At 34.8% G+C, this 13,093-nt stretch overlaps 1 protein-coding gene across 1 annotated transcript; it reads left to right on the plus strand.

Moving 5' to 3' along the window:
* The first annotated feature begins 349 nt into the window (after window positions 1-349).
* Window positions 350-10,747, plus strand: LOC110031369 (26S proteasome non-ATPase regulatory subunit 14 homolog). Its single transcript, XM_020734539.1, has 6 exons — window positions 350-796; window positions 890-1,067; window positions 8,678-8,759; window positions 9,832-10,008; window positions 10,083-10,250; window positions 10,360-10,747. Exons 1-6 carry the CDS (start codon window positions 667-669, stop codon window positions 10,549-10,551), a joined length of 927 nt encoding a protein of 308 aa, XP_020590198.1. The 5' UTR covers window positions 350-666; the 3' UTR covers window positions 10,552-10,747.
* Window positions 10,748-13,093: the final 2,346 nt, after the last annotated feature.

Genomic DNA, 13,093 nt, shown 5'->3' on the forward strand with positions numbered 1-13,093 from the left:
ATAGTTATTAAGTCTAGTTAAATTTAATTTAAATTTTTATTCATAATTATGATAATGAAAAATTAAATATTTAGTCAACTAACTAATCATTAAAAAGAAATTTAGTAAATTAGTTATATTAAATAATAATTTAAAGTCATTAATTAATAATTTATTAGTTATTTATTAAAACAATAGATAATTATTATAATTTTATTAAAATAAATAAATTTAATATCTAAATTTTTTATTAATTAATAATTAAACAACTATATCTGAATTTATTTAGTTATAATTAAATTGAAAACATATTAATTAATGATTAATTATTAATCAAATTAATTAACTTAAATAAAATCAAATTGAAGTCCCCAAATCATCTTTCCCTTTCCATTCTCTCCCGCTCGGAACCCTTCCCGACGTCCTCCCCGTCTACCGATTTAGCCCAAAACCATCGCCTTTGTAAACGAGCGCTCGCCATACAAGTCCCTGTTAGAGCTGACAGGCGACGGGATCGCAACAAAAACCTCCAAAACTTCCATCTTTCTCCTCCTTCCCTCCCGCTTTTGCTTATCTAAATCCCTCAAATCCGTCTTCCAACGGTATTTCGCTTTTGCCGTTTGACAGAATTCAGCATAAATCCTGTGCAGATCCTGCTCAAAACCGGCGACCAAATAGTCCCTTATAATGGAGAGGCTTCACCGGATATTCTCTGGGGCCGGAGGGATGGGCCACCCGCCGTCCGATTCTCCTCTCCTCGACTCATCCGAGCAGGTCTACATCTCATCGCTTGCTCTTCTCAAGATGCTTAAGCATGGTAAGACGATTTAGTTCATCTGCCAAGCATTGATTGGTAGGATCTGGGATTTATCTGTGGATCTAATTTTTCCTACGTGTTTAATTATTGTAGGCAGGGCGGGTGTGCCCATGGAGGTGATGGGGCTTATGCTCGGAGAATTCGTGGATGAATATACCGTTCGAGTGGTCGATGTCTTCGCCATGCCTCAGAGCGGCACTGGAGTCAGTGTTGAGGCCGTCGATCACGTCTTCCAGACCAACATGCTCGATATGCTGAAGCAGACCGGAAGGTTTTAAGCCCTTGCCATCATTGCTCGTTTTTTGGATCCCCAAACATTCTCGGTTCATCTCCTCCCTGTATTTTATATTCTGTCCGCAATGCAAAATTATAAATTTAGATGAACTTGCATGGGTAAAAGAAAAACTTTATACCATAGTCCATCTGCGGTGGATCCCTAAGAAAGCTTGTATGCCATTGGCGGTGCGTCCTTGGAGTCTTGCTAGAAACTGGTTGCAATCGTACTCGAATCAAGTCCATTTGATATTAAAATAGTCTTGGAAAGAGGCCAGTTTTTTCATTTAGGCTTTCATGCACTTCAATTTTGTTTTTTCAACATTCTTATTGTAATTTGTGTTATTAATATTGTCAATATCATTATTATCATTGATCTTGTCACTTGGAGATATGATTAAAATGCACCATGGAAGACATAGGATTGATGCTAGTTGGAAGATTTAGCTCCTTTTGGAAAAGTTGCTATGGAGCTGAATGACGTATAAACAATGTTCAAGAAAGAGCTCCACCATCTTATCTCTTGTCGGGCCTCATGATATTTTCTTCTGGAAAGTTATTAGATTATGTTTCATTATTTATAGCTGAGCTCTTACTGTTAGAAAGATGCCATAATGAAGAAGACTTTCTGGTAGAAACAGTTGTCATATGTAGAAGTGTACTGTGATATTCGTTGGACCGAATAATTAGATTGTGCTACAGGTAGCATTAGAAAAAAAAATGCTACAAATAGAAGTGATATTGTGGTAAAGAGATTAGGAAATTCAAGCTGGACAAGGAAGTAGCTCGTTGAGTGCATACGGAGAACGAAAAGTTCAAATTCTTACGTTCCATTCTTGAGGTAATTAAGTTTCTCTACATTTTTTTTTCTCTTGAGATCAAGTTCCATTAGCTTTTGCATTTGCTATTGGTGTGCTTTGCAAATATTCAAAATTGCTTGGATGGTAATAGTTTAATTAGACGTGAGGTTTGGACTTGTGGTCAAAAGCATATGTTGTATTCGTGGTCTTGAATTAGGTCCTAATGGCATACATTTATAAGCTCAACAAAGAGGTTTGCGAAGATATCACTAATCCAATAACTACTTTTTGAAGGTATCATTACACTCATACATCATCTTGATATGTATCGATTCATAGCAGTTCAATTTGGTCATGAGCACTGCTAATGAACATTCATTCCTGCAACATCTCGAGTCTTTAACTAGAATACATATTTTTCTCTGATGACAAGAAAAAGAAACAAGAAGCTCTTCTTTTTTGGGTGACTAGTTATCCCTAAAAGGTATTTTGCAACTAATAGAGTACCTATTTTTTCATTTATGAGATGAAGAAATTAACATTCTTTTTATTTATAACATATTTGAAAGATGATTTCAAAAAAGAGTTTTACCATGAAAAACCGAGTAGTATTATTGCTGCAAGTCTTCAGATTATAAAAAGTGATCAGAAGAAATAATTTCTCTAAGATGAGTTGGTTAAATTTGAAAGATGAAAAATTGCTCTTATGATATGTTGTTAGGAGTGGTAAATTGGAATTATTTAACTGAGCCAATTGTAATGTAGCTTACAATATCAAGAAGAACGGTAGAGAAGTTTTTGGTTATTTTTTAAATGAATCATATTTTAAGAACGGTAGAGAAGTTTTTGGTTATTTTTTAAATGAATCATATTTTAGTAATGATAGTTGCTACTACTTAATAGAGCAAGGTGGTGTAAAAGGTTATTAAATAAAAGAAATGTGTTTTAAAGAATGAAAAAAGTTAGATACTATCGATGGATAAATGATTATTAAAATCAGTATTCTTATAAATAGGAAATGCTAGCAAAGCAAAGGCTATTAGTTTTGATTACTTATACAATATCTTTAATATTAAGGGAGGAGGAAAGAGAGAAAAACATCCAAGGCAAAAGTTAGGAGGTCTAGAGATGACGATCAAGCTAGATGCCTTAGAATAAAAGATAATACGATCTAACTTAAAAAATTAGTTTATCAAGGAAAAATAAAAATGCTAATTTGAAATATAATTAATGGGCATTTAAATAAATATCACACAATTCTTATGTAATTACATATATAACACCCAAACTTTCATAGTTATAATTATAACACTCAATACTTTAACATTACATAAAAAATGTCATCATTATTAACTTCTTAAAATTAAATGCACCTTTCATGTATTGGTTTATGACATCAAAATGTTATATGTGTAAATATGAAGTTTAAGTGTTAGAAATGTAAATACATAAGAATTGCGTGGTATGTATGTAAACTTCCAAATAATTAAGAGTCTTCAGGATGAATATTCTAGAAGTGTGTAGTAAACAAAATAATGAGCTATTTTATAGGTTGCTCCACCAATAAAAAAAAAAGAAGTTAGATCAAAAGAAGATTCATAAACTGGAGGTTTTAGGTTCAAAGAGATACCTATGCAAATTTGGAGAGATATATGGGATGTCATAATGGTTTGTTTAAGATATTTTCAACAAAAATTGGAGATTAAGATGATGCTGAATGATGAAGATGAAGTATTTTAGTGCTAATATTTAAGGATATTGTAGGTATTTAAGATCATGCTTATTCTAAGAAAATCAAAAAATTTAGTTATTCATAGAAAATTTCAGCAATTTTGATTAATCAATTGGTTTCATTCTAAAAAGATTTGTCAAGGAAGATATTTTTATCTTAACAAAATCAACAAAAAATGTTGAGCAAAGAAATTGTCATTGTGTGTATTTTAATTGATCTTAAGAAGGCATGTGAAGATGTATTTCACTAATTGAGTTGGTCTGCATTAATGGAAATTTTGTGTACAAAGTTATGGTAAAGTGATTAAAGATATGAGTGATGGAATGTTGACTAGTATTTGAAGCAGTTTCAAAATGACCAAAGAGTTTATTGTACATCAAGAGTATATTGAGGTCATATTTAGGCCGTAATTGTCAGTATTGGTTGTGTAGAGAGCCGCAAATGATGCTTGAATTGATATGCATTGGTGTTCATTTGTTACGTTTGACATAGTTCTATTTGATGTGGTATGTGTGAGTAAAAGTAGAAAGTTAAAATAATTATTTATACTTAGAATTTGTGGAATAAAGGCTTTAGTTTGATATTACAATTTTAGTGGATGTGATATTAATAGTTGTTAATCAATATAATACAAAATAAAGTGATATTTGGGTGTGCAAAGTTTAAGTGTCTTGGATTTATTATACAAAAGAATATGGATATTGATTTGTATATAGCTTTTAGAGGTTTAGCATGACGGTTAAAATCGAGTGCCTTGGGAGTATTTTTTTTTTAATATTGTGAACAGTATGTTTAAGTAAAGAAACTATTTGCAAGAAATTAGTCTGTGGATGGTTAGGTGGTGACAGTTTGGGGATTCGGTAATGACTTGCAATCTTTCATGCCCACTTTATTTAGTATAGCTTTAGGTTAGTTTGTATGATTGAGATTATATCCATACGAAGCAGTGGAAATATTGATACCCAAGAAGGTAGTTACGGAGTTCGGAAATTTCATTGGGAATTGATGCTGAAGTTGCTAGATGAGGTCTACATTATTCCATGTCAAGAGTATATCATCTACATATAGTAAAAGATAAAGACGGTGAGAGTTGTGATGGTAGATGCATAGAGATGGACCAACATTGCTAACATGAAACCCAAAATTAATAAGATGGTGGTAAATGTGTAATTTCATTTTCTGGGAACCTGTTTTAGGCCATAGATAGGTTTCTGTAATTGGCAGACATAAGAGAGATATGTGGGATCCTTATAGCTTGGTGGTTGATGCATGTAGACAGTTTCCTGCAACTGAACATGAAGAAAAGTGTTAGATACATCCATTTGAACTACTTTCCATTGATAATGAAGAGTAAGAATAAGTAGTAGTCTGATTGTAGGTATTTTGGCCAGGGTCATACCCGAGCACTTTGAAATCTTTTGGATATTTTGAAGGACAAGTTGAACTTGCCATATATGTGTAGTAACCCAAAGCAAGTATTTGTGCTTGAGTCCATATTCTTGTTGGTAACCCAAAGCAAGTATTCGTGCTTTGAACCTAGCCACAAATCCATTTGTGTTTCTTTTAATTATGTAGGTCCATTTTATGCCAAGTACATAATGATCAGTAGGCGAGGGAACTAGTTTTCAAGTGTTTTGCTTTTGGAGTGCATGAAGTTTCTCTTCCATTGCTGTCTTCTAGTGAAGATGCTTAGTTACTTGCTTGTATGTTCTACGTTCAGTTTCAGTGGGTGCAACATGTAAGTGAGTAAAGATATTTTTTGGAGGTAAAGAACCGATTTGAGACCTTGTGACCATGGGATGATGCTGTGGTGGAAGGTTACGGTGGAAGTGTAACGGTGCAGGATTGTTTTCCAGGGAGGTCTGGGAGGCGATTGAATGGAGCAGAATGTATTTTGGATGAAACATTTGGATTGAGGGCGGGTGTAGCAGGCAAGTGATCATGAGTTGTAGGAGAGATTGGGTTAGCTGCGGGAAGTATGTCTGGGTTGGGTGTCGGGTGGTATTGAACCCGAGAGGGGTAACTGGGTTGGAGTTGGTGGAGAGTAGATGTGGGTAAGAAAGTTAGTGGAGAAGAGTTGGAGAAGTTTGGAGTAATAGAATCAATTTGTATGACTTGTATGTAAGGATAGACGATTAGAAGAGAACATGTCTAGAGACTGTCATCTTACCTGTGGTTGGGTCAAAAGCATTTATAGCCTTATACATGAGTTGGATAACCCAAAAATACATAAGCTAGAGATTGTTGTTGAAGTTTTCTTCTATTAACTGTAGGTATCCAAGGGATGCATTGACACCCATATGATTTGAGATTACCATAGTCAGGTATTGAACCATAGAGAAGTTGATAAGGTGACTTGTGAGCTGTAACTTTGGAGTGTAAACGGTTGATCAATCAAGTTGTTGTAAGTACTATCTCAAGCCACATAGATGGTGGTATAGAAGAATCAGCCAACAAGGCTCTAGTTGTTTCCATAATGTGTCGGCGCTTCCTTTCTGCAATTTCATTTTGCTGAGGTATATCGGGACAACTTGTTTGGTGAATAATTTCATAAGTTGCTAATAAATATATGAATTCTTGGCCAGTGTATTCCCCACCTTTATCAGTTCTGACAATTTTTATCCTTTGGTTGAACTGAAGTTTCACTTCTTTGTTGAATTTGAGAAAATGTTGATTTATTTCAGATGTGCTTATCATAGGATAAAGCCAGGTATATCTGGTAAAATCATCAACAACTAGCACATAGTATTTGTGGCCTTGATTGGAAACCGTTGGGGATGGACCCCATACATCTGAATGTATTAGAGCTAATGGATTACATTGAGTGCTAGTAGATTTATCTAACGGAATGTGATGACATTTTGCAGTAGTACAAGTTGTGCCAAAAGAAAACTCTATCGGAATATGTAGGGTTGATTGTTGCTTGGCTATGAGTTGCATAATTTGTTCATTAGCATGCCCTAGCCTTTTATGCCATTGTTCTGGATTAATGACAATAGCAAGTGCTTGAGTGTTAGTGGAGATCCGATACAATCAATTAGTGCACGGACCCTGAAGAAGAATTTGATGGGTAGTTCGATCTTTTATTTGGTATCTGTTAGCATAAAAAATAATTATACAATTATTTTCTCGAGCCAACTGAGATATAGATATAAGTTATGTGAAATTTGAGGAGGTGAAATAATTTGGAGAGAATTAGCTTACGATTGAGTGTAGGTAGAATGTCGTTTCTTGAATGTTGATTGGACATGGTGTTGCCATTGCCAACCATCACACACTCATGTCCTTGATATAGTTCAGGTAACTGCAAATGATTATAAGAAGCTCTCAAATGTGAAGTACCTCCTTTATCAAGAAACCAATCAACTTTAACCGATGGATTGGAGGCAGAGAGTAAGCCATATGAGTGTTTGAGGGTGCCGGAACAGCTAAGTTCTTGGTTTGATAATTACATGCAGTCTATGCCAACAATTCAGAGCTATGTGTCCAGGTTTATTACGTATTTGACAAGCGATGGATCCCGGTTTCTTTGCCTGAACAATTGAAGGATTTTGACCACTTTTCATGATTGATTTGCATTACTTCCTTTGTTCTTGTAAAATCCGCCCTTCCCTTTGTGCATATATAAAGCTAGTTGAGAATCAGGTTCAATCTTTTCAGATTTGGACTCAAAGGAAATGTTTATTTCCTCACTGAATATGAGGGAATTCAGATTTTCAAGACTGATAGGAGCCGGTTGGGTCCTTATAGCAGTCTTGAATGCTTGATAAGAGGGTGGTAGACCTTTCAAGATGTAAAGATATGTTGTTCACTAATGATTTGATTTGCATCATATTTTGACTTAGTCATATTTTGCATTGACACATTGTACAATTCACTCTTTAATTGAATGACCCTTGAACGATTGGTTGCCTGCAATCATTTCTCCAAAACAGTCCAGATTTCATAAAATCTGTCTAAATTCAGTACATATGGCAAAATAAAAGCAGACGTAATGGAATATAGGCCAGCAGCTAAAAGTTCTGATCGATCAAAGTCCAGATGGTGTAGGCTTGGTTTATCGAACAAATACCTGATTCGGCGACAATCTCAGGAGCAGGTGGAGTGTTATCAATAAAGCCCAAGAACCCATTGGCCTTGATAATCTTGATCATTTGGGGTCTCCAGCAGTTAATGCAAATTTGACCATCGACTTCAGATTTGCCATCAAGAACTTCAACGAGGGAAGAATTTGAGTTTCGATGTTGAGTGTGGTCAATCCTTCGTGGATCTGGGGCATACCGGAGTCATCCATGGCGGCGATGCCTAATTAGGCTCTGATACCATGAAACGAGAAGAAAGCGAGAAGAGTGGAAAGACAGTGAAGGAGCGGAAGTAGAATTAAGGGGGAATAAGAAAAGCATTAATTGATTAAACCAAGCTACCAGCAAGTTTAACAGAGAGGTCATTTATATACCTCAAGACACAAACCAAATACAAGAGAACAAAAACAATAATTATGGTGGACCCCACTTAATGTATTTATTTATTTGATTCCTTTATCAGAATGAGTATGGATTTAATTTGCACAATTGGCTTATATTATTTGTAGTTAACACCATTGTGTACTAGTAGAAAGAATTGAGTAAGATTTGTGCAGACAACTTCAAACTGTTAAAGTTAAAATTAGGCTGCTGGCCATGGTCATATTGATGAAATGAAGTTTGATTAGGTTCTTTCTAGTTTATTCTTTTAATCCTGGAAATTTGGTGGTTCATACAACCACAATTTGCTTTTTTGATTATTTCCTTGTATAGTTTGAGGCATCATATCGGGCATTTCAATTGAATTTTAGCATTATTTGTTTTTTTTATCAAGAACAATGCTAATGTCATGCATATACTTATTTCAACGTTTTAATTAGTCGACCAACCTGTATAATTCAGCTTTAGTTGTTTTTTTTCTTAAAATTATTGATGTTTCTTCTCTTCTCACTGCATTCCTTAAACTTACATTTTATGCTTAAAATTTCATTTATCGAACTCTTGTTTCCACCTTCAGATATGGCTACAATTTTTATTTATCATCATTTTGCAGGCCTGAAATGGTGGTAGGGTGGTACCATTCCCATCCTGGGTTTGGTTGTTGGCTCTCTGGCGTTGATATTAACACCCAGCAGGTGTGCTTGTCATATGTTGTGGATTTGCTTCGTTGTAGCATACATTTGAACTCATTTAGCAATCATAGATTTTCATGTCAATTGTTAGGCGCTGTTTTGCTACTGAATTAGTCTTATTTAGTGAGAATAACCGAACCTTTTAAAAGATTCCATTGGAATGGAAAAATTGCATGTAAATTTCAAAATGTGTGCGCCCGCGTGTATCGCTTCATAGTTATCATTATACTGAAAGGATTTATCTGCACTTTGTTTTCTTTGTTATAATGATTTCTATTATTGCACTTTGTTGTTTAGTTATTCTATGTAAAATATGCATATGTTGTTGGCTTCTATACAGCACAGACGCCTTCTCTTTATTTTGAGAAGTCTCTCCATTGTTACTCAACTGTCCACAACTATGCATTCTCTCTGCGCTCATTTTGGCTGCATTTTGAGCTGGTTTTCTCTCAATGCCTCAGCCGTTAATGCCTCTATGGTTTGTTTTTCCACCGTTGGTGGCTTTTCACTGGTTTATGACCACTGGTATTTGCTGCTATAGTTCGAAACCGCCTCCATGCACATGCTCAGAGCACTCTGGATACATTGAAACACTACTGTTTTTGGGTCTATTCCTATAGGTTGTGTATTTTTATTTTGAGTTTTATAAATAGAACCCCCAAGGCATGTCAAATTCATCGTAATAAAATTGCGGCGTGTTTTTTGGTTAAAATCATGAAATGTGCCGTATGAAGTGCAATTTTTTTATGGTTCAGCTTGCATATCATTCTATCTATGTATTGGAAGTCTTCGTCCTTTTAACTGTCCTACATCTCTATTCCGGAACATGGAAAAGTTGTAGTTTTTAAATGATTTTTTTTTATCACACCATGTAGGTTTCATAATCTGTCTAACTAGGATTAGTCTTCCAGCTAGCTTGATTCATGGTGTCATGAGTTTGTCAGATGGTCTTCGATTGGTTTACTTAAGGCAGGTCATTTTGAGAAATATTTGCCTACTTAAGGCTGCGTTTCTAGATTTCTATAACTGTTCACGTATCGGCCCATGATGTAAATGAATGATGTTATTCATTCAGAGCTTTGAAGCCTTGAATCCTAGAGCCGTTGCTGTTGTGGTCGACCCCATCCAGAGTGTTAAAGGGAAGGTGGTGATCGATGCTTTTCGTTTGATCAACCCACAGACCATGATGCTCGGCCAAGAGCCTCGCCAGACCACTTCCAACCTGGGACATCTCAACAAACCCTCCATCCAGGTCTTATTTGCCTCTCATGCATTCCATCTCATTAATCATCCAAATCTAACTCCTTTCCATTGATTGATTCTCAGGCTCTCATTCATGGCCTCAACCGGCACTACTACTCTATAGCCATCAACTATCGGAAAAACGAGCTCGAAGAAAAAATGCTTCTGAATCTGCATAAGAAGAAATGGACAGACGGCTTAACGTTGCGACGATTTGACGCCCATTCAACAACCAATGAGCAAACGGTGAAGGTAAGTTACATCAATGGGATTCTTGTTAGACTTTTGTCTTCTTCTTCTCAACCCAAATATAACAGACAGTTTCCATTTTAATTTCCCCTGTTACTGTGGCATTGAGCAGGAGATGCTGAACTTAGCTATAAAATATAACAAAGCAGTCCAAGAGGAGGATGAACTGCCTCCGGAGAAATTGGCCATCGCCAATGTGGGCAGGCAAGACGCAAAGAAGCATTTGGAGGAGCATGTGTCCAATCTAATGTCTTCCAATATAGTCCAGACGCTGGGTACAATGCTGGATACGGTTGTGTTCTAATTCTCTCACCGTTTTCTGCTCCGGAATCACTCATCTCTCTTTGCGTCAGCTGAATGTTTTTAAATTTATGGCAACTGGTTCGATAGAATGTGTTGCAATTGCCTTTTGTTTCATGATGAATGCGATGGAGAAATTTGCCATGAAATACGTTGTCAGACTGATTTTATTTAAAATTACATTTGTGCTTTTAGATTTATTTAGAACTGGCATCCTTCATGAGTAAAAATTATCGGACGACAGTCTGGATGTGGTCATGCTACTGTAAACTCACAGTGACCCATTTGAACTGTCATCCGGAGTTGCGGCCGCCGCATGTAATAAATTCTCCTTTCTAGAACAGGGAAGAGCTTTACAAGTGAGCTTCAGATCTTCACTTCAAGCATGCCTTATGTATGCATCTTCATGTAGTAGCTTATTATCATGCTGCGCTTTTGCAATTCAAGAAAGTGGTCATGGAGGGATTTACATAAATATCAGATGTATTTATATATATCTAATAATTAAATTTTATTATAGACCTATATAATATATTAATTTCTAATGGCACACTAAAATTGTCATGAGTAATGAGGTTTTATTGGTAAAATACATCTTTTATATCTTTTAATATATATATTTTGTTTGTGATATTAAAGTCTTTGATAAAGAAAAATATGGAAGGTTTTATATTAGACATGTAAAGTATATAAGCATTGTGTGATATGTAAATTTTGCTCTATAATAATAAGAGAATAAGATATTAAGGGATCTCATTTTTTAATATGGTAACATAAAGAAGTATTTTAATGTGTAAGACCTTTACTTTGGGTTAAGAGGAGACATGCAGGGCTCTGAGAGCCTTGGCTTGTCTGTTTTTAAAAATAAACTAAATTATTTTTGAAAATAAAAATTATAATTAAAATAAAAATATGTAATAAATGCACTCTATAAATATTTTTAAAATAAAAGCAAAAAAAAATAATAATAATAAAAAAAAAAACATAATGAAGAATATTGATCCCAAACAAGTAATTAGCTCTCACGACAGATTCATTGAGTTCCTAAACTTCAGATTAATTTATAGATTTCTATCTTGTGTAGCCAAAAAATACAATGGTATTTCATGATTATCTCAAATATCCCATTTTTTTTTTTAAATTTTCTTCTTACAACATGCTATTATCTAATAATATTGCATGGAATCTACAACTAATGGAAAATGAAACAGATATAAAATAAATTACAAATATTTCAATGGATGGCAATGAAGCTTGGTGCAGGTGAAACTCCAGCTCCTCCTGCAGCCATCTCCTCCCTCATCGCAGCAGCTGCACATCACTCCCAGCGACTCCATCACTTTCACATACCCTTAAATTAAAACATCAATCATTAATTACAGCAATTAAATCCCCAACTTTAATTGAAGCACCCATCTGAGCTAATTAATCATGTATATTTATGCAAGTATTTATTATATAAATTTCTGCTTACTCTCTTGTTCAGAAGAAGGGAGCAGTCTGGCCTCTGCTTGCAGAACCCTGGAGGAGGAAGAAAGCAGCAGCAGCAGCAGCAGCAGCAGTGAGCAGGAGACCTCCATAGAAGAAAAGAAAGATAAGTATTCTATATATTATTGTTGGATATATCTATCTTTATATATATATACTTGTAATATAAGGATGTATACAATATTTAGTTATTTGTCCTAACTTATTAAGTATTCCAAGTCAAGAAGATAATAGGCTACGCGTTTATACATCCTTTTAAGTCTTAAAAGTGAAGCAAGAGGAAGCTTCCTCAATTTCATTTTATTCACGAGGAGAAATTATTAGATTTAAATTTGTTATATGTGGAATAATATTATGAATAAAGACATGAGTAAAATTGTTCCTTCTTCTAGATAATTTGTCATGTGACGACCTTGCAAGTAGAGATTAATTATGATTTTTAGCCTTTATTTTCTTCACATTCCCATTGTGTTGATGGCGACATTTACTTCATTTGTTGAATTTTTTTCTCATCTGTTTTGGTGTCTTAGTTTAGTTCCAGATTTGTAGTTTGGGGATGACGAAGCAAAATTGAAACTTGGAAGGGAGGAAAAGTAATATTTGTTAGGGTTTAGGAGGAAGCTGGAGGTGGGCATTTTGATGGAAGGACTTGGTAGACTCCAAGTCTTTGGTTTTCTTCTGTAAATTTCATTAGTTAGCACATAGCTTTAGTTTTTTATAAGAAATATGTTTAACGAAGTGTTATTTTGTTAATATCTAATGCTCTTTTAATGTGTTTTTGGGTGAGTTGATATGCATAATTATAAGGTATTATTTCATCATGAGGATTAAGATGAACAAGTTCCAAGGGTGAGGGGGGTCATGGTGTTTAGATGGCGATGACAACATGATGGACAAAACTAATAATTTAGTTGGTATCCAATGTAATTAATGAGATGGTGATGTGATAATTAAGATATTAAATTATCAGTAACTTATAAATTGAGTTACCCTAATGATAAATTGAAAAGTTGAGATTGTTAAGTAAATCCCTCTATAGCTTCCTAATTTAGAAATCG

Source organism: Phalaenopsis equestris, unplaced genomic scaffold (assembly GCF_001263595.1).
Source record: "Phalaenopsis equestris unplaced genomic scaffold, ASM126359v1 Scaffold000803, whole genome shotgun sequence".
NCBI lineage: Eukaryota > Viridiplantae > Streptophyta > Magnoliopsida > Asparagales > Orchidaceae > Phalaenopsis > Phalaenopsis equestris.

Excerpts from the sequence above, each read along its gene's own strand:
- LOC110031369 (XM_020734539.1), top strand. The coding sequence starts at position 667 with ATGGAGAGGCTTCACCGGATATTCTCTGGGGCCGGAGGGATGGGCCAC. Across the intron at positions 1,068-8,677 it reads ATGCTGAAGCAGACCGGAAG|GCCTGAAATGGTGGTAGGGT; the intron begins GTTTTAAGCCCT and ends ATCATTTTGCAG. Across the intron at positions 10,251-10,359 it reads CCAATGAGCAAACGGTGAAG|GAGATGCTGAACTTAGCTAT; the intron begins GTAAGTTACATC and ends GGCATTGAGCAG.